The sequence below is a fragment of the Canis lupus genome, chromosome 2 (assembly GCF_003254725.2).
Source record: "Canis lupus dingo isolate Sandy chromosome 2, ASM325472v2, whole genome shotgun sequence".
NCBI lineage: Eukaryota > Metazoa > Chordata > Mammalia > Carnivora > Canidae > Canis > Canis lupus.
This window is the reverse complement of record NC_064244.1, coordinates 7,290,440-7,316,998: the sequence shown is the minus strand read 5'-3', so window position 1 is coordinate 7,316,998 and position 26,559 is coordinate 7,290,440. Positions and strand designations below refer to the sequence as shown.

The 26,559-nt window shown below is 36.1% G+C and overlaps 1 protein-coding gene and 1 long non-coding RNA gene across 9 annotated transcripts in view; one reads left to right on the top strand and one right to left on the bottom strand.

Moving 5' to 3' along the window:
• The window catches only part of ARHGAP21 (Rho GTPase activating protein 21), a 136,523-nt gene that overhangs the window by 52,878 nt on the left and 57,086 nt on the right, over nt 1-26,559 (bottom strand). For all 6 annotated transcript variants that reach the window (XM_035713360.2, XM_049099826.1, XM_049099824.1 and 3 more), the window contains exons 3-4: nt 25,963-26,142; nt 25,666-25,690 (exon numbers count right to left, since the gene is read on the bottom strand). In XM_035713360.2, the coding sequence (XP_035569253.2) occupies nt 25,666-25,690; nt 25,963-26,142 (205 nt within the window). The remainder of the gene's footprint in view (nt 1-25,665; nt 25,691-25,962; nt 26,143-26,559) is intronic.
• LOC125753414 (uncharacterized) overlaps nt 1-26,559 on the top strand; it is an 81,640-nt gene that overhangs the window by 36,600 nt on the left and 18,481 nt on the right. The window contains exon 6 of one of the 3 annotated variants that reach the window (XR_007405180.1): nt 345-8,002. The exons of the other annotated variants lie outside the window; for them this stretch is intronic. This is a non-coding gene — a long non-coding RNA (uncharacterized LOC125753414). Of the gene's footprint in view, nt 1-344; nt 8,003-26,559 lie in introns of those variants that run through there. 3 annotated transcript variants of the gene reach the window in all.

The window sequence follows — 26,559 nt, the reverse complement described above, 5'->3', positions numbered from 1 at the left end:
AGATAATTATTCTATATTTTTACATTCTTGAAGAGTTTCCATGAAGACTAATAAATGAGATAACATGTGAAAGTATTCAACATGGCACATAACTGGTTACTCCAGTTATAATTCCTCAGCAAATGTACATTTGCACTCTACACAGTGCTCAAATGAAAACTAGTACCATATTTTATGTCTGTAAGAATGAAAAACTTGAAAGGTAATAAAAACACACTTGCAAAGTATCTATTATACAATTTAGAAGCCTATAAATATGTATCAGATATCTTCCCAAAGAAACTTTATATGGCCTTCTATATTCAGATAACATGAAAATATTATAAATCCTTTTGTCATTTCAGATTAGCTATGATAGCCATGACTACTTTCTCTGTGAGGCTTTGGAGGAAAAAAAGAACTAATGTCAGTTAAATCCCTACCATGAAGAATATCTAATTCTTAAGAGATGTTTGTTAAAGGAGTCAGGGACTAATTGTTATGATTGTATCACTGTATTGTATTATCATATTTCTATAATTATAATTCTATCTGCAACTTAATTTTCAAATGGTTTGAGGGAAAAAATAAACCAAGAGACCATCCCTAGACATGTGGACAGGCAGATAAAGCAGACAGAGCAATATGTTAATTGGTAAACCAAGACAGACAAGGTTTCTGCTGTACTTTGAAAATTATGATAAAAAGCAGGAGCGACTTCCTGGATGTGCCAAGCTTTATTTTTCTTCATAGAATTTATCACTCACTACTTAAAAATATGTTTTTATTTGCTTGCATTTTGGTTGTTTGTCTCTCCCACTAAAATGAAGAACAGGGATTTTTGTCATGTTCTCTGATATCCAGAGTACCTAGAATGATGCCTAGCACAGAAGTGGCATTCAAAAAATATTCAATGAGTGAATAAATTTATTATTTAGTTTAATTCTCATAATAAGCCTACAAGATATATGCAAGTAAGAGGAAACAGACTAAGTAACTTAAAAAGAGGCAGAGTAGGGATTTGAACTCAGGTCCGAATCCAAACACAGTGTTCTCAGTTATTTCAAAAATAATTAAACTATTTATTCATTTGCCAAACTTTACTGAATACAGGCAGTCACTTATAATTACTTTGAATAGAAAAAAAAAGTTTCTTTTCAGTATCAGTCACTTAAAATTCAATTATTTTTGGCTAGGTCTCTCTGTAGCCAACTCAACATTTATAAGAACTGGCATTTAAAGAAAATCATCTGTTTCTTCTTAGCTAGAGATTTGAAGGTTTAGTAAGTTTTGTTGAATCAAATCATTGCTTTCATGGACTTATATAATAAAAGAAGAAAGATTTTCCTCATTAATGTCTTCTAGTCTATTACGTCCAAAAGGTGATTATACCATACTTTTATTTAAAAATACAAAATGTAAATGACTTTAATGAACTCTATAAAAACACTGAGAGTTGGCTGGGCGGCAATGTAGTAAATTCTGAAAATTCTGATAGAAAATTTCACTTATACATAATAGAAGTTGTCCAAAATAATTTTGATTTAATTTCTATAAAAAAATATTAATTCTTCAGAGACTGACATGATAAAATCAGAGACACTGTCATTGACAAATCTTTCAACACACTATGCGTGAAAACATTTGAAGGTGGAACAGATTAAAATGGGGACAATCTGACAGCAAAAACCATCACATCTGCTGAGAACTACTTTTGATTCTTGCTGTCACTTTTCTTTCTGAACTTTGTCTAAAATCTGACTTACTATTACTACTTAGATATTATCCAATTCCTTCTAAACAACAGAAAACTGATAACCCTTAATTACAGGCAGGTTTCACTAAAAAATATACTTCATTTTAATTTCCATATTTTCTGATCCTAAGTTAAATACTTGGCTTATTAATTTTAAGGTGTGTCTTTAAGAGAAGTATTACCCAAAGGATACAAACATAGTGATTCAGAGGGGCACATACATCCCAATGTTTATAGCAGCAATGTCCACAATAGCTAAAATATAGAAAGAGTTCAGATGTCCACCAAAAGATTGTGTGTGTACACACACACACACACACACACACACACACAGGAATATTATTCAGCCATCAAAAAGGATGAAATCTTGCCATTTGCAATGACATGGATGGAACTAGAGGGTATTATGCTGAGCGAAATCAGTCAATCAGAGAAAGACAAATACCATATGATTTCACTCATATGTAGAATTTAAGAAATAAAAACAGACGAACACAGGGGAAGGGAAGGAAAAATAAGATGAACACGAGAGGGAGACAATCATAAGAGATTCTTTAACTATAGGAAACAAACTGAGAGTTGCTAGAGGGGAGGTAGAGGGGTAGGGGCTAACTGATGGGCATTAAGGAGGGCACATGATGTAATGAGCACTGGGTATTATATGCAACTAATGAATCACTAAATTCTACCTCTGAAACTAATAATACACTATATGTGAACTAAATTGAATTTAAATAAAAATATTTTTTAAAAGTGTCCTCTCTTTATAAAACAGAGAAAGACAAATACCACATGGTTTCATTTATATGTGGAATCTAAATAACAAAACAAAGAAACACTCATAAATTCAGAGAACAAACATGGTTGACAGAGGGGAGAGAGGCTGAGGGTGGGTGAAATAGGTGAAGAGGACTAAGAGGTAGAAACTTCCAGCTATAAAATAAGTAAGTCATGGGGATGAAAAACACAGCATAGAGAATATGATCAATAATATTGTGGTAACTTTGTGTGTGATAGGTGGTGATGACATGTATCACAGCAAGCACTTCATAATGTATATAGATGTCAAATCACTGTGTTGTGCACCTGAAACTAATTTACTATTCTGTCAGCTATATTTCAATTAAAATTTTTAAAAAATTTTAAAGAAAGGATAATTTTAAAAAGTATCTTCTTTTTAATATATTCTACTGGAAATGGAATCAAAAATTTCAAGTTTAAAATGTGTTATTCCATCTCGTCTTTAATTTTTTAAGTCAATGATTTCTGAATATGCACATTTAAAAGTCTGATCCTGAACTGTGGTAATTCACGAAGAAAAACAATTCTTTACTTTCCTGTATTATCATCCGGTAGGGCCAGATAGCTTCGCCGGCAATTCCTAGTAAAAAGCCTCTTTTAATTCTATATCCATGTTTTATAATTTCTCATTTTTTGAGAACTCATAGGAAGTGCTTCAAAGAACTGTTTTTATTCAAGTGTTATTTCCTTGACCTTGTCAGAGAAAAGGAAAATGTGTCTTTTTAGCACACATACATAAATCTTTCTGTATTTGAGAAAAGAAGTAAAACGACGACAATCTGAATAATCTAAATGGCTAAATGACAGCAGCTAAAATGGCCAGGTACAGAAAACATTCCATCTTATGCTATTTAACATATAATTAGCAAAGACTTAACAAGTAGACAGAGATCCCATATGTGACTTTACTTAAAGTTGAATACTATTTTGAAATCAGAAAAAAAAACCCCACATACTTTCACATTATAGTAAATATAATCACTTGGGAGAAAAATAACGAGGAAGGAACGAAGAAGAGACGAAGGAAGAAAGGGATGAATGAACAAACTATGTGCAGGTAGTACTTGCCATCTAAATACTGGATGAATATCCAGGTAGCTGTGACTTCTATTCTCCACAGGCAGGATAATGCAGTAGTTAACAGCTTGAGCCTTTTAAACAGATTACATAGTTTAAAATCCTAGCTCTGCCATTTATCTTCAAGGAAGGTTATCAAATGTTGCAAAAATTAGTTCAATTTAATTGGGTATCCTGTATTTTATCTGGCAACCTTACCTCCAAATGATTTTAGACAAATGTTTTACTTGTGTTACAGTGAACTCCTCTGCACAATGAGGATGATGGTAATATATTCCCACCTGGCAATGTTGTTGTGAGGATTAAAAGAGATAATCCATTAAAATGCTTATATAATGTCTAATTCAAGTAGGTATTTAATAAATGTTATTACTGTGCTAGTCTGATAATAAACCTTTGGAAGGTTTACATACAGATCAGGGATAATTGAGGCTGGGGTGCTTGTCACTCTGCAAGTGCTTAATTAAATACTGGTTGAAGGAGTATCTCTATAAATCCAACTGCTATATTATGAAGAAATTGAGGAATACAAACCAAAGACTAAAGAACTCTTAAAAAAAAGAAGGTAGACAAAAATATGAGACTGTACTAAAAAATTTCCAGTAACTCTGACATGAACTACACAATACTTATTTTCAAAGAAACTGGTATTGAAACCAGAGGACTACATCCCTAGGCCTGTGGGCTTTGTCAGTTAAAAAAGATTATTTAAATCTGTAAACGACCCTCTCCTTTAGAGAATGCTAAAGCCCAAAACATTGCCAACATTTAAATTATTTCAAAATCTAAACTTAGAATAAAAGCAAACAGACTCAAGCAAATGGATTATTTTAAGAAGTGACAATTTTGCAGCGCCTGAGTGGCTCAGTTGGTTAAGTGTCGCCTTTTTCCTGGGATTGAGCCCTGCATTGGGCTCCCTGCTCAGCAGGGAGTCTGCTTCTCCCTCTCCCTTTGCTCTTCCCCCCAACTTGTGCTATTTCTTAAATAAATGAAATCTTTAAAAAAAAAAAAGTGACAGTTTTGAAGTATGCCACTTATAAAGAGGACCCTGTAAAGAATATCCACAGAAAAGTAGATAGGTATAAGTCAGGGAATGCTATAGTTCTGGGGGCAATAGGAAAATATTTATTAACAGAGTGAACAAATACATACCTTATACAAAGAAATACCCTCCCATGTTTTAAACAAAAACAAAGCAAGAAAAAAAAATAATGGCTGTCACTGAGATTATTAACCTTTTTGGCTTCTTCCTTCTGAGTTTCTGAAGATGCTACTGAACAATTTTTTTTAAATGGAACTAATCTTCTCTTTTATAATGACAGTTAATTTTTTAAAGTATTCTTTTAATTGATTTCTTTGTTGTAAAAAAAAGTCTACACAAGAGAAAGCCACTGAAATTAAACTGGGCTTCATATGAAAGTTATATAAGCCATGGAAGAAGGATACTCTCCACAAATGTGGAAAACTAAAGAGATACATCACATAATAGAGCATTAAAGCTCCAAGCATTAATTATTCAAAGAAAATCAATTAAATGGTTTATGGAAATTGATATTTAGTTTTCAGACCAAAAAATAAGTGAAACCACAATGTAGATTGAAATAGATATCAAAGTTAAGTCTAAATAATGAAAAATGACCTCAACTTCTTTTTGATGGGTAACAGATTGCCACAGGGGGGGAAAATAGGGCATGAAGAAGAATTTATTGTGCAAAAGTTAGGAATTATGAATCTTTTAAGGCAGAAAACAAACGAGAAATAAATATCAAACCCAGGCTAGGATTACCTCTGGGGAAAGAGAATAGGTGAAGAGTTATGGCCTCAATCATACTTATAACCATTGGGGTGAGGTGGGATGGGGTCAGGACTGGGAGGAAGGACGCTAAAATGCTAACCTGACAAAGATAGGTGGCAAGCATTTGGAAGTTACGTTTTCCCCCTATATTTTCTGTTTGCCTGAAATATTTTGTAAGTATTTCTTAATTGTTGGAAACAGACTGCTAATCTTTATTTTGAAGGTTTGGCTTGCTGATGGCATACATAATTATCCTAAGAGCCTAACAGAGACACACTAACAACCAAAAAATCCATAAATATCATTATGAAGCAGCATCCAACTTTAAAAGACTGGTATGGCAGATTACTGGGTACTCCATTTCCTTTGGTTATAGCAGAAGCACTAATTAAAAAATATAAATATATGCTAGTTTATTAAATCTAGGTATTCCCAGATTTCTACTAAAGATGTTCTCATTTCCAGAGGGATGGCTAATACTTTAAAATTATATCTCCCAAGCCTCTAATCTACAGCTCCAACAATTATGAGCTTCAAACTCAAAATTCCAATAGCCTCTGGACATTGTAGGATGTTGCCTGTTGGGTCTCAGTCAAATTCTATCTATAAGCAAACTCATATCCTCTACTCAATCTGATCTTCAAGTAATATCAGATGGAGCAAAATAAAATTTTTAAAAATCTGTTAAGTATTAAAAAGAACGTCATGATATCATTATATAACTTAATCATGATAAACTTTCAACCCACACCCAGCTAATTATTTTTGCTTACTTTTTATTGTGGAAAATGTCCAACATATACAAAAGTAGACAAAACAGAATAAAAACCCATGAACATAACTTAAATAACTAAAAAAACTTTGTCAATCTTATTTTACTCCTACTCACTTTTTCTTCCTGAAGTGTTTTAAAATAAATCTCAGATATCATGTCAATTCATTCATCAATACTTTAAGATTTCTTTATTTACTTGAGACAGAGAGAGAGCATGCAGGCTGGGAGGGGGAGAAGGAAGAGGGAAAGAGAAACTCAAGCAGACTTCATGCTAGGTGTAGAACCCGATTTGGGACTTGATCTTACCACCCTGAGATCAGACCTGAGCTGAAACCAAGAGCCTGATGCTTAAGGGACTGTGCCACCCAGGCACGTCCCCTACCCCCTTTTGTTTTTAAGATTTACTTATTTACTTTATTTTTTAATTTAATTAATTAATTTATTTTTTACTTACTTATTTTAAAGGGAGAGAGAGAGCATCCAGGGACATTCATAAATACTTTAAATACTGCAGTATGCATCACCAGCAAATAGGAACTTTACTTTTTCTTAAGGAAAGATAAAACAATCCCAGATTTCTCCATAGTATGTGGTATTCTCCACAGTGTAGATAAGTATAAACTGACAACAAACACAATCTTGCCTTCTACTTTCATCCTCCTAAATGCCTACTTAGCATCAACGAAAAGCAGTATGTCACAACATAGAAAAGACAGCACCAAAAGCTATGAAACAAATTTAGAGAGGTTTCACATATGAAATCACAACAGAACCCTAGATTAAGTTTCCCATCAAGTTAACCATTCCCAATGGAATGCTCTGCCTACGTATTCAAATCAGTGAGATCACACACACACAGGAGAACATACAATACATGAAAAACTCCAGCACATGGAACAGTGCCTGGCACACAGTAGACGATCAATGAATATTTACTGCTGACTTACCAAATTACAGCTCTGGCAAATGTCAATAGTAGAACCGCCCAAAACCAAGTAAGGATTTGTTTAAGGAACAAAGTTGCATTGCAACTGACCTGTAGAATCTCCCTCAAACAGTAGATGGGGCTACTTAATAGTGGCCACTTAATAGTAGTTTGAGTAAAGTACCGCTAGGTGTCAGACACGAGTCAAAATTTTCTGGCATGATTAATGACTTAGGCAAGACAGACTCTGGAAGAGTGTTATTCATTCAACAAATATTTACAGAGCTTGTAAATGTGCCAGGTGCCGATTATCCTGCAATGAGCAAAACAGTCCTGGGATCTGCCCTCTCCAGTATTTGAAGTTTATGCAGCATCATTTCTCTCTCTCTCTCTCTCTCAAGTTTCAGGAATTTCACCAAGTATGTCTCACGTGTGGATTCACAGCCCTGCCATTCCTGTTGTGCTGGATTTTAATTTCTCCCAAACCCAGGAAAATTTGTTCCAGTGTTCTAACCACCAGCAACTATCTTTCCATCTCAGACCTTACCATCGCTGGACCCCTTAACGAATTCCACTTGGTTTTTGCTTTTATCAAGATCTTCCGGGGCACCTGGGTGGCTCAACAGTTGAGCAGCTGCCTTCAGCTCAGGGTGTGATCTCAGAGTTCCCGGATCAAGTCCCACATCGGGCTTCCTGTGTGGAGCCTGCTTCTCCCTCTGCCTGTGTCCCTGCCTCTGTGTGTGTGTGTGTGTGTGTGTGTGTGTGTGTGTGTCTCTCTCATGAATTAAAAAAAAAAAAAAGACCTTCCATTTCCTTTAGCCCTCCCTATTCTTCAAGATTTGTCAGGCTCCCTCCAGAAATCACTTTCTTTCTTACTTACTAAGATTACCCACGGACCAATACTGCAACAAGATTCACCAACAACTTCAACTTCCTTCCCTGCCCCCTGACCTTCCAAAGCATTCAGCTTGCCAATCTCCAACTATGGAGAATTCCATCCGTGCACCCACTCTGTTCCTCTGCTTGGCCTACTATTTCAGTTGAACAAAACTGCAAATCCCATAACCCACTGATTTATAGTTTCTGAGTTCAGCTAAGTTCTCGATACGGCTCACTCAAGTCTCTTGCTTATGTTTTAATTCCCATTCCTTCACGGTTGCTGTTCCAAACTTAATGAGCTTCTTGAACTTGCTGGTCCATCCTGATTCCCTCACACTATCTGGATAACCTTTTCTTTTATGGCACAGTACACTTCAACTGTTGTATCCTGATTTTTTTTTTTTTTAATCTTTGCCCATCCTTACTTCCTTTTGTTTTACCTTAAGTAAGGATTTAGTCACCTGCTTCCCTCAAGACTGTTTCCCTCACGGTCTCCTCTCATGTGTAAAACTTCAGTCAATCTCTGTTCTTCCCTTCACTGGACAGACATACATATTCTCAGAGACATACAGTAGCTTCCTGTACTTAAAAGAACAGCAAAACTTCTCCCTGTCCTTCCACATAGCTACCATCTCTTATTTTCCTTCCCTTCCTTTTCATACTTTTGAAGAATAGTCCATATCGTATCCTTATTTCTTTACTTCTAATTCAGGGTTTCTCCAACACTGACAAGTATCCCCTTGGGGATACAAGCAAAACTTCCCACCCACCCCATTCCCATCCTCATTAAGTTTCCCTGCTCTAATTTATGTTCCAACCCACGATACTTGGTTTCTGTATCCCCTCCGCTCACTCTACTGAAACTATTCTCAGTAACTTTACCAGTGTGCTGCTTGTCAAACTAGGTCCAACAGTATCCTTTTTAGTCTTCATCCAAATCTCTATGCAAAGGATAGTTATCTCCTCTCCCCTTAAAATGACCACCTCTTACTTAGCAGGTCAGCAACTCCTCCTGGTTGTCTTCACCTTCCACAACTTATTCTCAGACTTCCTTTCTGATTCTTAGATGTTTACCTTCCATAGGGCCCTATCTTTATCCTCTGTTTTCATGCTCTCTGGGCATGGTTTCATTTACACCTAGGACTTAATCAGCGCATATATAACAATGACTTCCAAATCTATTTTCAACCCCACCTTTCCCTATGGGATCCACAGCCAAATTTTTAACCAGGTACTGAACATTTTACAGGCATCAGAAATGCAACTTATCCCAAACTAAACCCATTTCCTCAGAGGAAGGAGGCAGATATGTTCCCCCTCCAGAATCCTGCAGCTAATGGTCCCTCCATCTATCCACTCATTCATGCCAGAGAAGCTAAGCATATTCCTCCAGAAATCATCCTTACTTGGTGACATAAAATTCACACTCAAGTCCCACCACCAAATCTGGGCAGATATAACTTCCAGATATCTCTGAAATCTATTCTAGAACACTGGTCTTCCTTCCTCCTGATGATATCCTATTCACCTGTCAATACTGCAAAGGAGGGCAGCCCCGGTGGCGCAGGAGTTTAGCGCCACCTGCAGCCCGGCGTGTGATCCTGGAGACCGGGGATCGAGTCCCACATCAGGCTCCTTGCGTGGAGCCTGCTTCTCCCTCTGCCTGTGTCTCTGCCTCTCTCTCTCTCTTTCTGTGTGTGTTTCTCATAAATAAATAAATAAATAAATAAATAAATAAATAAATAAATCTTTAAAAAAAAATAGTGCAAAGGACATCCCACCTGAGACCCTTCCCTGCTGCTTAAATGATGACTCCCTGTGCAGTGGTCCTGCCACAACTGTACACACCTCTACTGTTGCATGTATGTAATTATTCTACACTTTCATCCTCCATCAGAGTAGGGGATTCTTGAAGCCAGAGCCTTTATTTTACATATATGTTCTTTACATATATATATACATGCCAGGAACGGTTTTGAGTTTTAAGCCAAAATAACAAAATAAAGTTCCTGTTCTACATTCCAATTGAGGCAGAAAATGTTTGACAAGAAATAAATAGCATGAGATACGGTGATAAGTGTTAGGGAGTATAATAAACAGAGCCGAGAAGGGGAGGAAGGGTGAAAGGCAGGGCTGTAATACTATTTTCATGATATGGTCAGACAAGTCCTCTCTAACAGGTCACATGTGAACAACTACCCGAAGAAAGCCAGGTTAGAAGCCGTACTTCTCCCTTTCCAGCAATGAGATTAGTGGCTTACTTGTAGTAGTGACTCAACAAATGTTTGCTAAGTGAATGAATAAACAACAGGAAATAGATTTCTAGATTTAATATTACGTAGCATTCATATACAAATATTTCTGTTCTGGAAAATTATGTTTAACTTTGAAAACAGGGACATAACTATCCCAATTAACTTATTAGCTGCCTCTATGAACCACATACTTTGAATGTAGACTAGCTGAAGAGCAATCAGGAAAAAAAAGGGGACTATCCGGCCAGATGGTGTCTGTGATCAAAGTCTTAAGTCATACAGCAGCTGGGAAAAGACAGCTCAAAATCACCTAATTACAGGGTCACCTCTGCAACATTTTCTATAGAGAAGTTTTTTCAGAGAAAAGCCTAGAACATTACTACTACTCCAACTGTGTACTTTCCTTGACTTTTTCATCTGAATAGCCCTATTTCTAATTAGCTGAGACTCTAGATTTCATATTTATTTTTAGAATGCTTTTAGAATACTTCCAGAAACTTTAAAAGTTGCATTGATTGTCTTGACTACCAAAGTAACTTCATGCCTTTCAAAGTCTTAAAACCAACTCCAAAAAATTGGATTTCTGACAGTACCTACTTAATCCAATCAAATTCCTTTCATTTTAGATTACTGTAAAAATGGTTTCCTGGAACTTTTAAAGTGAAGTTAGATATATATTTTTTTATTTATTTTTTTCAAAAGAATTATTATTATTTTTTAAAGATTTTATTTATTTATTCATGAGACACACAGAGAGAGAGAGGCAGAGACACAGGCAGAGGGAGGAGCAGGCTCCATGCAGGGAGCCTGAGGAGGGACTTGATCCCGGGTCTCCAGGATCAGGCCCTGGGCTGAAGGCGGCACTAAACTGCTGAGCCACCCCAAAAGAATTCTTTTTTTGGGCTGCCCCCAAAAGAATTTTTTAAAAGTTTATTTTTGCCTTACCCAGCAGATATCAACCTATCTTCTATTTTTTTCCCCAAAGGTTTCATTTATTTATTGGAGTGAGACAGAGCACAAAATGGGAGGAAGGGACAAAGGGAGAAGGAGAAGCAAACTCCCCACCACGCAGGGAGCCCAACATGGAGCTCCATCCCAGGACCCTGGGATCATGACCTGAGCTAAAGGCAGACATTTAACGGACTGAACCACCCAGGTGCCCTGCCCTATTTATTTTTACTTTCAAGTAAGCTCCACACCCAACATGGGTCTTGAACTCACGACCCCAAGATCAAGAGTCATATGCTCTACTGACTGAGCCAGATATATATATTTTTTAAACTCTCATCTAACTTAACCACCTGACCAGTGTATTTTACAAAACGGTTTGCCAAATTCCTACTGACATTCAGGATTACAGTATTTTTGTTACTGCTGCCTGAGCTTACACACTTAGTGGCTATGTCACATCTCTAAACTTAAAAAATGTCTGACATTTCATGTTAAAAGCGAGAGAGGTGAAAGAAAGGAAGGAAGGCAGGAGACAATAATTTTCTTCCTGGACAGCAGTGGTACAGACATGAACATGCTGAGTTGTGCAGCTTGGGAAAGAGTCATGTCGGAACAGTGCCAAGTTAAGGTTGGTTCATCCAGAGCATTGACTCAACAACATCTGAGCTACTACCAGGTACATACTAGGCCCTGAAAATTAAACAATAAAGGACAATTTCCTTCCTTAATGATCTTTGTTCTTAAAGTAATACATAAAAACACTGTTTTCATAAATACAATGAATAGTCTGGGTATGGAAGAAAATTTCAGTTTGCATACTCTAATACTAATTTTTGATAAGAAATATATTTGCCCCCACTTATTTCTGCATTTTCCCATATCAGATCTGTGCTGCTGCCACCACCTCCCAGGATCAGGTGGAGGAGGAGGAGGCAGAGAGTCTCTGCTTGTTTATCACATAGCAGGAACAATTGCTCAGATTAACTGTCTCCAAAATATGAGTAGGGATTTTCCAGAAGAGAAGAGAGAAACTAACTGTGAAGCATCAAACAATCTATTTATTCCATCTTGTACAAAATACGCTTCCCAACATTTGGAGAATAGCTATCACTTTCATGCCCTCAGCATCTCTTTTGCAAGCCACAGCATCAAGTTCTTTCAATCTTTTAAAAAAATACACACCATAGTTTTAAAATTTATATATATCCTTGCTATCACTGTCCTTTATTTCTGAGGCTCCCCAGTGTTTTGACCATGTTCTATTTAATCAGAAAAAGATCCAGGAGCCCTAATTTCCCATGTTTTCCTACCTATCAAGTGGAGTGGAATAAAATAAATATACTGAAGATAAGTTGTTAATAGCAAAATACAGAATCACTTATCTCTCTCTGTGTGTACACATGTATGCATGTGTATATTCATGTGTGTATTTGTGTGTATATAAGCTTATACATTTTTAGATTAGGAGACATTGCCCATAAGAGCAAACTACAAATAACTTGGTAATCTGATTTTATCTTTATCTATATTGATAGGATATAAAGGTATTTCAATAAGACAATATATGGACAGCAAGTCTTTTATTTTATTTTTTGACAGCAAGTCTTTTAATAAAGTATCAATGTACTAGCAAATTGAGCTAGTACAGGGGAATGCATAATTTATATTTGAACCATAGTACATATATATGTAAGCCTAGCTGCTAGAAAATTACATCCCAAAATACTATTAATATCAATAATATATGTCCAGACTGAACAGGAGTCCCTTCCACCCAGCAAGCAGAAGAAAAGCCCAAGTCCTATCTAGTTATGAATCTATTAAGAGATTGTCCCACATTAATAATAAGGGTAACTAGAAATAATGCTCCCACCAACCTGAAGGCTACACCTAGGTGCTAAGCAAAGTAAGGGGGGTGGGGGGAGGAAGGAAACCAATCTCTAAGAAGTAGCTATGGACCAAACTTCAAATAGATTTGCAGCCTAAAAATATAATAACCTGGTTCTGTATAAAAGCAAACACCAATCTATTTGAAAACAACGTTTTCATCCTAGATCTCAAAAAATTCCTAGTAGTTTTTGATGGACAACAAAGGCAAAATAGTCCAATATACAAAGCAAAAAACCCCCCAAAGATCAAAGAACAAAACCCACCCTGAGCTAGAACCAGCAGAAAAACAAAAACAAAAAAGAGAAACAGACCCACAAAGACTCCTGATAGTAAAATTACCAGACACAGATTATAAAACAACTGTTTACTATTTTTGAAAAAACTTTTAAAAAATCCTAAAAATGATAAAGAGAAAGCTATAACAATCAATCATGTATACTTTGGTGCCTTCCCTGAAGAATTTTTAACAATCAAAATTTAAAACCCAAACAGCTAAAAAGAAAATTATTAGATATATATTGAAAGAAATTATCTAAATGCAGCTTCTGAGAAAGATTTGGGGAAAAAAGGGAAGGAAGAGAGAATTTAGGAGCCATGGGGGACAGAATAAAAACATCTAACATTTGTTCAACTGAACCCCAGAAGAATTGAAGAGAGCACTGAAAGACAGATAATATGTGAAAAAATGCTAGCTGAAAATTTTCTAAAACTGATGACAACCACCAACAGACACAAGAAGCTCAATGAATTATAAACAAGAAAAACAAAAACAAATTCTCACCAAGACACATTTACAAAAGGGCCAAACACGAAAGATATGGAGAAAATCTTAACAGCAGATATAAAGTTTGCCTTCATAAAACCAATACACCAAAATATGAATTAATAAGCAAGAATATAAGCCAAAAGAGAGTGGGATATTAACTTCAATAGGTTAGAAGAAAACATCATCATAGAATTTTGTAGCCAGCAAAATCTTTTCCAAAAATGAGAGTAAAACAAAGACTTTTCAGGAAAAACAAAAACAAAAAACCCCAAGAGAATTGCAACATAACATAAAAGTAACCTGCAGGTAGGAGGAAGATTAGTAGAGTTAACATATCCTAAAGTCCGTATATTGTTTCAGAGGAGAATAAAATATTAACTAGCACTAGACTTTGATAAAGTTGCATATTATGATACCACTAAAGAACCGCAATACATTATTTAATCTTGAGAGAAAAATATAAAAAATTCAAGATAAAACAGAAACTTCAAAATAAAGTAGGAAATTAAACAATAAATGTTATTAATTATATTAAATGTAAACAGACAAAAATTTCCAAATCTAACAATGGTGAACTACCTTGTTTCAGAATCAACTCTTCCACCTATGAGCAACAACCAGAAAAGCTGGATGAAGTATAGGTAACATTCATGTGAAGTATAGGTAACAGAAAGCCTCCAAGGCAAGAGGGCTCAAAGGGGGATAGGATCTCAAAGAGAAGGAAGTTCAGAGAAGTGAGCTCAATGTTTTGCATGGCTTTTAACGTTGAGGTACTTTCTGCTTCCAAAGTAATGGCTGAGAGACTGATGAGCTGTACAGAACTTCCATCAATCTCAAAGGGCCAGGAGGACACAAATGGCTATTTGAGGCCAGACAAGGAAGGTCTGGAAAACACCATAAGCTTTCAGCTTGGGTCTCCCAAGGAATTGCGTGAGTAGGGGTGAAAAAGAGAAGCCCAGCCACATCAAGCATGCAGGTGTGCTGTACAGATTTCCTTTGAGAGAGAATCTGCTGTGGGGAACACAGCGGAGTGAAGCCCCAGCTGCCACTCCTTTAGATCCACCGTGGTCGCACAGAGGCCATATTTCCCCATTAGGGCACAAAGCAAGATTCTGCTCAAGGGCAGTGTTTTTTGGGGAGCTCCTCAGTGGCCTCACAGAAACCTCCTGACGTTGGGCTGCAGTCTGGCATCTTTCCTACCAAATCCTCCCTTCCTTCTCTTCTCTCACAGATGTCAGACCTGCAGTGTGGTCTGAAGTCTTCCCCTGCATCTTCCGCTCCCTTCTTCTTTATCCTTCACAGGCATTTCTCCCAATGAATCTCTGCCATGTCTAATGCTGTCTTGCCATCTGTTCCAGTCTTAGCATGGCATCTGTTTCCCAGAGAACCCAAACTATTAAACCAAAAGTCAGAAAAACTAAGGCCCACCTTTAGGTAAAGCCAATCCCTGCAGAGAGATGCAAAAATCCTAAATACAACACAAAACCAAACCTGGCAATATATGAAAAATATCATATAATATGAACAAGCTTGATTTAGTCCAGTCATGCAATGTTTAACAGTTGGAAAAATAAATCAATATAATTCACTATATTAAGAGGTTAGAGGAAAATAAAATAAAAGGTTTATGCCAAAAGATGCAGACAAATTCAACATTCATTCATGGGAGAAATACACCATGTTCACAGATTAGAAGATTCAATTATTTCAAATGTTTTCAAATAATCAAATATTGTAATTAATATAAACCAATTAAAATTCCAACAGATTTTTTTGTTAAGTGCAGAAACTGAAAAACTGATTCTAAAACTTTGTGATATTGCAAATGGACAAAAATAGCCAATCCAATTGTGAAAAACAAAACTGAAACACTTACTCTACCTAATAGCAACATTTAGAACGTGGTAATTACAGTAATTAAGATCACAATCTTGCTGCAGAGAAAGTGACCAATGGAACAGAACAGAGGTTGGCAAGCTGGGTGTATAAAAAGCCAAACAGTAAATATTTTAGGCTTTGCAGAATACATGCAGTCTCTGCCGCATATTCTTTTTTTAAAACAATCTTTTAAAAATATAGAACCGTTCTTACTTTGGAAGGTATACAAAAGTGAGGCACAGGCCAACCCCTGGAATAGAAGAAAGTCCCGAAACAGACCTACAGATATTTTATGATCAAGGTGGTATGACAAAGCAGTAAAAAAAAGTATAGAGTGTTCACTAAACAGTGTAGGGTTAGGGCAGCCCAGGTGGCTCAGCGGTTTAGCGCTGCCTTCAGCCCAGGACATGATCCTGGAGTCCAGGATCGAGTCCCATGTCAGGCTCCCTGCATAGAGCCTGCTTTTCCCTTTGCCTGTGTCTCTGCCTCTCTCTCTCTCTCTGTGTCTCTCATGAATAAATTTTAAAAATCTTTAAAAAAAATAGTGTAAGGTTAAATGCATATCCATATTGGAAAAAAATTAATCTTGGTTTCATACTACATGTAAAATAATAATTACAGGTAAACTGTAGGTTTAATTGTGAATGATAACACAATAAAGCATCCTGTAGATAACATAGGAGGGTATCTTTGTGATCATAGTAGAAAAAATTCTTTTTTTTTTTAAATATATTTTTTTAAATTTTTATTTATTTATGATAGTCACAGAGAGAGAGAGAGAGAGAGAGAGAGAGAGGCAGAGACATAGGCAGAGGGAGAAGCAGGCTCCATGCACCGGGAGCCTGATGTGGGATTCGATCCCGGGTCTCCAGGATCGCGCCCTGGGCCAAAGGCAGGCGCCAAACCGCTGCGCCACCCAGGGATCCCAGTAGAAAAAATTCTTAACTAGGACTCAAAGTATTGGCTGTAAAAGGAAAGACTGACAATTGGACTACATTAAAATTAGGAACTTGCCTTTATCAAAATTACTACAAAGAAACTGAAAGGCAAGTCACAGCTGGATACCTGATATAGATATAACTAATAAAATCCTCATCAAGAATATTTAAAGAACTCTTAAAAAATTATTTTTTTAAAAAAGAACACTGATACTTAATAACCAAATAAAAAGTAATCACCCCTATAATTTTCAGGAAATTTAAATTAACCTATATTCCATACCACTGTACACCCACTAGAATGACTAAAATAGAAAAACTGCAAATATTAAATGTTAGTGAAGATATGGCACAACTGGGACTCTCACACCATGTGGCTGAGTATATACATTGGTCCAATAACTGAAAAACGATTTAGCGGTATCTACTAAATGTAACCATATGCATACCTATGACTCGGCAATGTCACTCTTGAATGGATATACTCACTAAAAATAAGCACATATGTGCCCAAAAGTGTATGGATAAGAACGTTCTACATCTGCATCAGTTGAAATAGCTAAACACTGGAGGAAAATCTAACTAAACTGTCTATATCCTCTTTGTTTTATAGCAAGTTTAATGAGGTATAACTTACCTATGATAAAATGTACCCATTTTAAATGTTCACTTCCTAAGTTTTGACAAATGTAACCCATGTAACCACACCACAACCAAGATATAGTACATTTCCATCAGGCTGGAAACTTCCCTTATGTGCCTTCCCAATCAAGCACGAATTGGTTCAGATTCATCTTTCCTCTCATACAAATGGAATCAGACAGTCTGTCCTCTTTTGTGCTTGGTTTCTTTCATTCATCAAAATGTTTTTGACAGAAAAACCAGGAGCAACAAAAGAAAAAGTACATAAATTAGATTTTATCAATATTAAGAACTTTTGTGCATCGAAGAACATTATCAAGAAAGTGAAAAAACAATCTACAGAATGAGAGAAAATATATGCAAATCATGTATCTGATAACAAACCACTCTCTATACATAGAACATTTACAACTCAAAAACAAAAAGATAAAAAAAAAACCAAAAAGATAAACAACCTAATTAAAAAAAAAAAAACAGAGCACTGGATTTGAATAGACATCTCTCTAGAGAAGATACACAAGTGGCTAACAAGCACATGAAAAGATCCTCAACATCGAGTTATTAAGGGAATGCAAAGCAAAACCACAATGAGACCCCACTTCACACTCACTAGGTTGGCTATAATTCAAAACTGGAAAATAACAGGCATTGATGAGGATGTGGAGAAATTGGGACCTTCATACATTGCTGGTGGGAATGCAAAAATGATGCGGTTGCTGTGGAAAAACAGTTTGGCAGTTCCCCAAATGTTTTACATAGAATTACCATAAAACACAGTAATCCCACTCCTAGACATATACCCCAAAGATTTGAAATCAGGGACTCAAACAAATACTTGCATACTCAAGTTCATAGCAGCATCAATCACAATAGCCAAAAGGTGAAAACAGTGCAAATGTCCACCGACAGATGAATGGATAAAAAAATTGTTATATACAAATGCAAGGAGGGGCACCTGGGTGGCTCAGTGGTTGAGTGTCTGGCTTTGGCTCAGGTCGTGATCCCAGGTCCTGGGATTGAGTCCCACATCATCCCATTCATGAATGAATGAATGAATGAATGCAATGGAATATTATTCAGCCAGGAATGAATTACCAGTACGGGCCACACATGGACAAAACTCAGAAGCATTACACTAAATGAAGAAGCCATATAAAAAAGGCTATATAAAATATCCAGAATAGGTGAATCCAAAGGGACAGAAAACAGACTGGACTTTGGGGAGGGGAAAACAGTGAATGACAGCCTAATGGATATGGGCTTCCTTTTGGAGCAATGAAAATGTTTCGGAACTAGATAGAGGTGGTAGATGTACAATGTTTCATACATGTCCTTTAATTCTGTACTAATTCTGTACTAAATGCCACTGAATTGTTCACTTTAAAATGGTGAATGAATTTCACCTCAATATAAGAAATGTTTTTGAGATTGATCCACCATGCTGTGTGTATTCCACTGCATGGATATACCACCATTTGGTTATCTATTCATATGTTGATGAATTCAGTTGAATCCAGTATTTATTGATTGAACAAGGCAACTATGAATACTCCTGTACAAATACTTCTGTAGGCAAATGTTTCATTTATCCTTAGTAAATACCTGAGTGCCCTTATCATTTCATAAAAATTAGTGAAAAATACCACAAGAAGTTCTATCAGTCATCAAGATGCAATAGGTACCAAAAATATAACCACATCAAAGATAGAAATCAGCTGCAAATATTAAAGCAATGCTGCCTTATCCTTCAGCTGAACAGACTTAAGCCAACAGAATATGTTCAATCACGAAGATGAAGAAAATTTTAAAACAAGTATGAAATGCTAATATTAGCTTAGCTGCAACTGTATCTGAAAGTTGAATTAGGATTTTTTCATACTCTACATTTCAAGGGAACAGAACCCTCTTTCTTATACATTTTCAAGGATGAATTGTGAGAGTATAGAATTTTCTAAGAAGCCATGGTAGAAACTGAGAGGAAACCCTAGAACTAGATAGCTTGAGTACGTAGTCTAATACTGTCCCTTGCTAGTTACTTAAACACTTCATGCCTCAGTTTCCTCATCTAAAAAATGGAGGTGATAGTATCCAACCCAGAAGGTATGAGTTAATTCACACAAAATCCTAAAACAATGCCTGGCATTTTGTAAGTCAGCTGTCACCACTACTACCATACCTACACTACAACAACCACATCCTCTTCCTCCTCCTCCTCCAACTCCTTTATCATCATCATCATCATCATCATTATCATCATTTTTACTTCCTAAAGTATCTTCAAGACAATGCCAGACACCTGTGGATGTTCTATTGAGCACTATTAAAAATTAATAAAAATATGTAACTATTTAGTATATTTACCTATCTACCAGAGAAACTCAAATAATTTAAACAATCAATACAGTTAAAAATGGGTCCCAAGGGGTTTAGTTAATGCCTAAAGATGTCAGCAGAGACCCATGAACTCACTTAGCATTGCTACATTTTAGAAATAATGAAACAAGCTTCTACTGCCCTACCCCCCACACTAGAGACCATGGACTTGCCCATAATAAGAATTCCCTCTTACCACAAATTTTCCATTTGTGTTCCATTTTTTAGTGGAACACATTTTTTAGTGTTATATTATTCTGAGGGAATAGGTTTTCTGCCTATTAATGGAAATCAGTGGCAAAAAATACACCCAATTTTCTCACCTTTCCAGAATTTACCTCTTCATTAAATGGAAGAATGATCTCTAAAGCATAGTGGGTATTGTGCAGCTGGCATAAAATGATGAAGTGGCCCAATTAGATTTTGCTCTCAGGAATTTGGAAGTATTATGATGTGAAAGGAAGGACAAACAAAGATACAGTGAGGGCTGTACCTTACACAGATGTCAGCTCATGAGAAAATCAAGTATAATCAAAATTAACTATGAAAGTCGTGTAGATGCTCCAGTAAATATCAGAGTTTGGGTCTTTGGAAAGTCAAAGCCAAGACTTGTTGTTATTCTCTGCATTTAGTAGCTTTCTAGGTCCCCATTCTGGTGCCTGTGGCTCCCCAGGTATCCTGTCACTCTTGACACTGAATTTGGAGATGTCCTGTTAGGTTTTTTTAGAATTAATACATCTGTCCTGAGGTGGTTTGGAGAAGTTTCTATTTCTTGCCACAAAAGGAGCACTGGTTAGAAAAGTCAAACATAGTCTCAGAGCTGTTCTGTCAGAAACAATAACAATCACAAAATACAATTTTTTACTAGTGAGAAAATTTATAATAGTCCCAATTACTTTTTTTCTACTATTAATGCTTAAATAAATCTTCACTCCAAAGTAGAAACCCAACAGTTACTTAAGTACCTACCTAACAAAATAATAAAGACATTGTAAAACACTGGAAATTTCCCTAGAATTAAACTAAGATAGGGGATCCCTGGGTGGCGCAGCGGTTTGGCGCCTGCCTTTGGCCCAGGGCGCGATCCTGGAGACCCGGGATCGAATCCCACATCGGGCTCCCGGTGCATGGAGCCTGCTTCTCCCTCTGCCTGTGTCTCTGCCTCTCTCTCTCTCTCTGTGTGTGTGTGACTATCATAAATAAAAAAAAAAATAAAATAAAAAATAAAAAAATAAAAACTAAGAATTTTTTTTTTTTACTAAGAATTTTTTTACTCATGGAATAAGTAGAAAAGAAATAATAGTAATTACAAACTTTTAATTGCTCTTATTTTGATTATTTATGAATATCTTCTCCAGAGATTTAAGAGACAACAGGACATCAGCAAGACAGCAATTATCTACAATCAACTATTATCACTAAAAAGTATTTTTCTACTTTAATGGCCTTTTTCTTGTAAACATTATTTGTATCATAATAGAGAAAACTAATCAAGAAAAAATAATTTTAAAACACAGAACATTACATATATATAGTATATAAGAAATGTAATAGAATGGAAAACTTGGGTAAGGAGAATAATCAGAAAATTAAGTGGCAAAAAGATATTCCACTAAATTGCCAAAAGGAAAGAACATTACAACAAAACCTTTCAACTGTTTCACAGAATTTTGGCATTAAAACAGAATCTCTTAGGAGTTTGAATAAAATTCTGGCAATTACTTCCTCTCCAGTGGTTCTAGGCTTTGACTCAGACCATTACACTGGAGGCTGGGATTCTATTTCATTAAAACAAAATTTACATAAAAGGATTTCGTAATCTCACTGTGCTTGAAAATAAGTTTTAAGAGAAAAATGAAACTGTATGATAAAAATCATAACATTCAGTTGAATTAAAATAATAACTAAATGTAGTATGTCCCCATATAGGTGGCATTCTCAAAAATGATCTATAAAGAAATTTTTTTCACATAAAATATGTTCTTATGATTGGTTGACTGGATGAGTGGAAATGGTATTACAAGTGCTATACTTTAGCTAACTAGGCCTCCATGGGCTAATCCATGACCCTGCTACCAACTAGAATGACAAGAGCTAAACTCGGCCCTAGGAGGCCAAGAAAGCAAAAGACTAGTCCCTCCTTAAACACAATGAACTTTCTGAGTCCACTGCTAGCCAGGTATTCAGAATTGGATAATAAGTGATGATTGCTCCCATAAGATATTCAGGGCTTCTAAACTTAGGCTATCCCTGACTTTTATGTGAATTCTTTGTCCTTGGGCATTCACAAATATGGAACAAACTTCTTTATTTTAATTTTCTCAAGGCAGAGAAATACCACAGAATTTCATAACATATTAAATATACCCTATTTTATCTACTAATTCTCAACTTTACATAAGTCAAGCTATTTTTTAAAAGACAGTATTATTTCCTTTACAGATTTATTTTTTTTTTTTTAAGAAAGAGAGAGAGAACCCACGCATGTGAGCAGAAGGAGGGGCAGAGGGAGAGGGAGTTAGAGAGAGAGAGAGAGAGAATGCTTAAACAAACTCTACACTGAGCGTGGAGCCTGATGCAGGGCTCAATATCACAACCTGGATATCATGACCAGAGTTGGAACCAAGAGCTGGAGACTTAACCAACTGGATCACCCAGGCACCCCAAAAAGAGCATTTTTTTTTAAAGATTTTATTTATTTATTTGACCGAGAGACAAGGAGAGAGAGAGAGTGTGTGTGCATACAAGCAGGGGGAGCCGTAGCAGAGAGATAGGAAGAAGCAGGCTCCCTGCTCTGCGGGGATGTGAGGCTTGATCCCTGGGATCATGACCTGAGCCAAAGGCAGACACTCAACTGACTGAGTCACCCGGGTACCCTAGACAGCATTATTTTTAAATAAAAATTAGTGAAGAAAAGTAAGTAAAGAAGAGTTAAGTGCAGATGAACTTCAGGGTTAGAAACCTGGTCTGGAAGTCCAGCTTTGTCCCTTAGTGGTGTGCTCCTGTATAAGTCATTTCACATTTTTCTCAGCCTTGGTTTCCTCATCTACAAAACGGGAATACTATCTCACATCTCTCAGCAGTATTATCATCAGTATTAAATAGGATAATAACATATACTATGATGCCTGGCATGGATTAAGTCTTCAACCACACGGTGAATATATTTATCCTGTAATTACAGGGTATTCTGGAATGACTCTGCCCTCTACCAAGTACTAATAGCACCCCCCCCAACTACTGCCAATCACAACAACCAAAAATGTCTACAGATATAGCCATGTGTCTATGGGGACTAAAGCTGTCCCCAGTTGAGAAGCCCTTTCTTTTAAGAGACTGGACCTTGGGGTTTTGAAATCACCTTACACTGAAGATACATTTAAAAATAACCATATGAAGGAATGGTATTAAGGATATTATTTACTGTATTACTGTTTTCCATTATGAGGACACAGAGGGGAAATCTGTCTCAGGCTTCACTGCAAACAGGATGTTGTTTTCATATGGATAATGTGAATCCTTAACTAATCCTATTTTCATTTGTTTTCTGGTCACTAGAAAAGCTCAAAAGCAAATTTAAAACCCAGTGTTAGGATCTACAGCACACATGTATGCACAGTAAGTTTCCCAAATGTCAGTTTAATTCATTCTTTTTTCCACCAGGAACTTTTTAATGTATCTTTATGATTTAATTAATTTATTTGAGAAAGAGAGGGCACAAGCGCACCAAGCAGCAGGGAGGGCCAGAGGGAAAGGGAGAAGCAGACTCCCCACTGAGCCAGGAGCCCTGTGCAGGGCTCAATCCCAGGGTCCTCAGATCATGACCTGAGCCGAAGGCAGATGCTTAACTGATTGTGCCACCTAGGTGTCTCTTTAGTCTTAATTTTTAATCTTACTACAATACCTGCATTTCTTCATGTGGACACAAACCCTGTTTTTACATGAAATTAGGTATATATTAGTAAATAACATAGGCATTTAAATTATAATATTCCCCAGCAGATCACTCCTGACCTAGATTAGACCTGTTCTCTCTAGTCAAAGCAAATAACTAAACCTATTAACTTCATTGAGCTATGTCAGATAGGTAGTCTGCATAAAGTTTTAGAACTGTGTGTTTCAACATTTATTAGAAGTATATTTCTCCCAATGGAGAGTAGAATGAGACAGGCATGATATTCTAGATGCTGTGTGTCATACGCCATCCTGGGAACAAGCACATCATTCTGCGGGGTAGTGGAAGACAGTGGATGATGCTGGTTTTGTAAGTTTTCCCTTTCCTCACTAACACTACTTCTAACCCAAGCCAAGTAATATTTGGAATTCACCCTGAGCCCCAGTGTATGACAGACGGTGTCACAAGAGTGGCCATTCTTACAAATAGTGGCAACTATGAAGGGTCTTTCCTACCTGGTCCTACACTCACAGATGACTTTTGAGAATGCTAAAAGGGATTGTTTTCCTCTCATTTAACCCTTTAGCATAGCCATTCTAAGACCTCAAATCAGGTACGTGTATTACAAAGCTTCATCAACCGCTGAGAAGGTGAATGGGTGAATGGATAAACAGGTGAGTGGATAAACAATCTGTGGTATATTCAAACAAGGGAAAACTACTCAGCAAAAAATAAAAAAGATAGCATATTAGTACCTATACATACAATGTGGTGGAACCTCAAAAAACACTACCCCAAGACAAAGACACAAGAGAGTACACATTGTATTATTCCATCTGTAAGAAATTTCTAAGAGGCAAAACTGATCTACAGTGATGGAAAGCAGATTAGTAATTGTCTAGGAACAGCAAAGGGGCACAAGGGAACTTTATGGGATGATGGAAAGGTTTTTCTTTTTTATGGAAGGATATAGTTAACATACAATGTTACATTAGTTCCAGGTGTAAAACAGTGAATCTATAGAAAGATTCTTATTGGTACCTTATCTTGATTGTGATGGTGGTTTCACAAGTTATATATTTACAGAAATGCACCTTAATTATAACTATATACCTATCACAGGTGCTAACATGGTATTCTTGTTAAAAATGCATAACTTTAAACTAATGATGAGAAAACATCAGATAAGGCCAAATTGATGGGCATTCTACGAAATCACTGACTGGTGCCCTTCAAAGTGTTAAGAACATGAAATACAAGGACTGGGTGGAGGTGCTGTCACAGGCTAGAGGGGACTGAAGGGACGTGACAAGGGAATGCAATGTAGAATCCTGCAACAGAGAAAGGACGCTAGAGGAAAGACTGGTAAAACCCAAATAAAGTCTGTGGTTTTGACAGCAGCATCGTACCAATGTTAATTTCTTAACTTTGTTCACTGTACCCTGATTATGTAAGTTGTTGAACATTAGGGGGGAGTCAGATGAAGGACATATGGAAACTGTGCTACTCTGGCAACTATTTTGTCTAAAATTATCTAGAAATAAAAGTTTTTAAAATGAGTACATTTTATTGTATGTAAATTTTAGGTCTCATGTTCACATGAAATTAAAACAAAAATATGTGGACATTACTAAGAAATATCCCTATCCCCAGCCTGATTCTCTTTTTTAAACTCATTACATATAATGCTTAAATAACATCAAGAAGACTCAAAATACTCTAGTTTTCAATAGTTGAGTCAATAAGTCTACTAGATAAAACACACAGCATTTCTTACCTACAAGAATTAATAATATATAACTAATTAAATAAAAATATCAGAATTAAGTTCCTAGAATCTTATATGTTCCCCCCACATAAATACTAATGTATAATTAACAATAAAGTCATAGCATGTTCAAATCATGATGAGACAATGGAATCCATGAAACTCTAAAGTCGATAGTAAGATTATTTGATTTCTAGAACTCTCACATCTAAGATTTATTATATATGTGGACTACAAAAACTGTACCATCTCATTTAATATTACTTAACATAAAGACTTGTAGAAAAACATTCAGAGAAAAATTAAAATTTTTATAGCATACCTCCTCTGTTGCCATTTTCTTCATCCTACAATATAAAAAAATACATCCATATATGAATACTTATTTATAAACTCTAGTGAAATCACAGCAAGGTTCAACTCCATTCACACGACCCTCTCCCAAAACATGCCAATAATAATCTCATTAACAGTGCCCCTTGTCAGAAGGATGGAGCTTTCATACAGAAGATGGGGTTTTGGGGGGTGGGGGTTGAAAGGAAGACAAGACAAAGATAGGAATGGCATTGTGTGTTTTTTTTTTTTTTCTCAAGTTACTTTAATTAATTATTTCTCTTACCTTATATGAAAATTGAATTGCAGACTCTGGGGGATAAACAATAAAATGCCTTAATGTGAAACCAAAGCCTTGAGATGTTCTTTTCAACATGACTGTTTTGGGACCTGGCCAGGAGAATGTTTCATCTTCGGATGGTGATACAGTTTCACTTTGTTCTTTTCCATCTTTAGTTTTTGATATCTAAAATAAAAAGATATTTAAAAGTTAACTGGATGACTCAATATACTTCCTCACTTAGAAAAAAAATATGTAAAAATCTAATAATCTGAGCAGAGATACAAATCTAAAGGGAGAAAAAAGAACCATCTTCTTTGTATTACCAGAAATCATGCAGATCATCAAAAATTAAATTTTTTTTCTAGAAAGGAATGCTATGAAAGTCAATCAGAAGTGAGAAAGAGCTCTTGGAAATTAGAAATATAGTGTCAAAAATTTTAAATGCAACAGAAGGAATGAAGCTGACACTATGAAACAAAAACTATGAAAGAAGAGACATGAAACTCTTACTGAGTAAGAACTCTAAAACTGGTATCAGAGAGTCCAACAGGAACAAAAGATAATTAGAAACTAATAAGCAGGACCTTCGAGTTCTGAGCA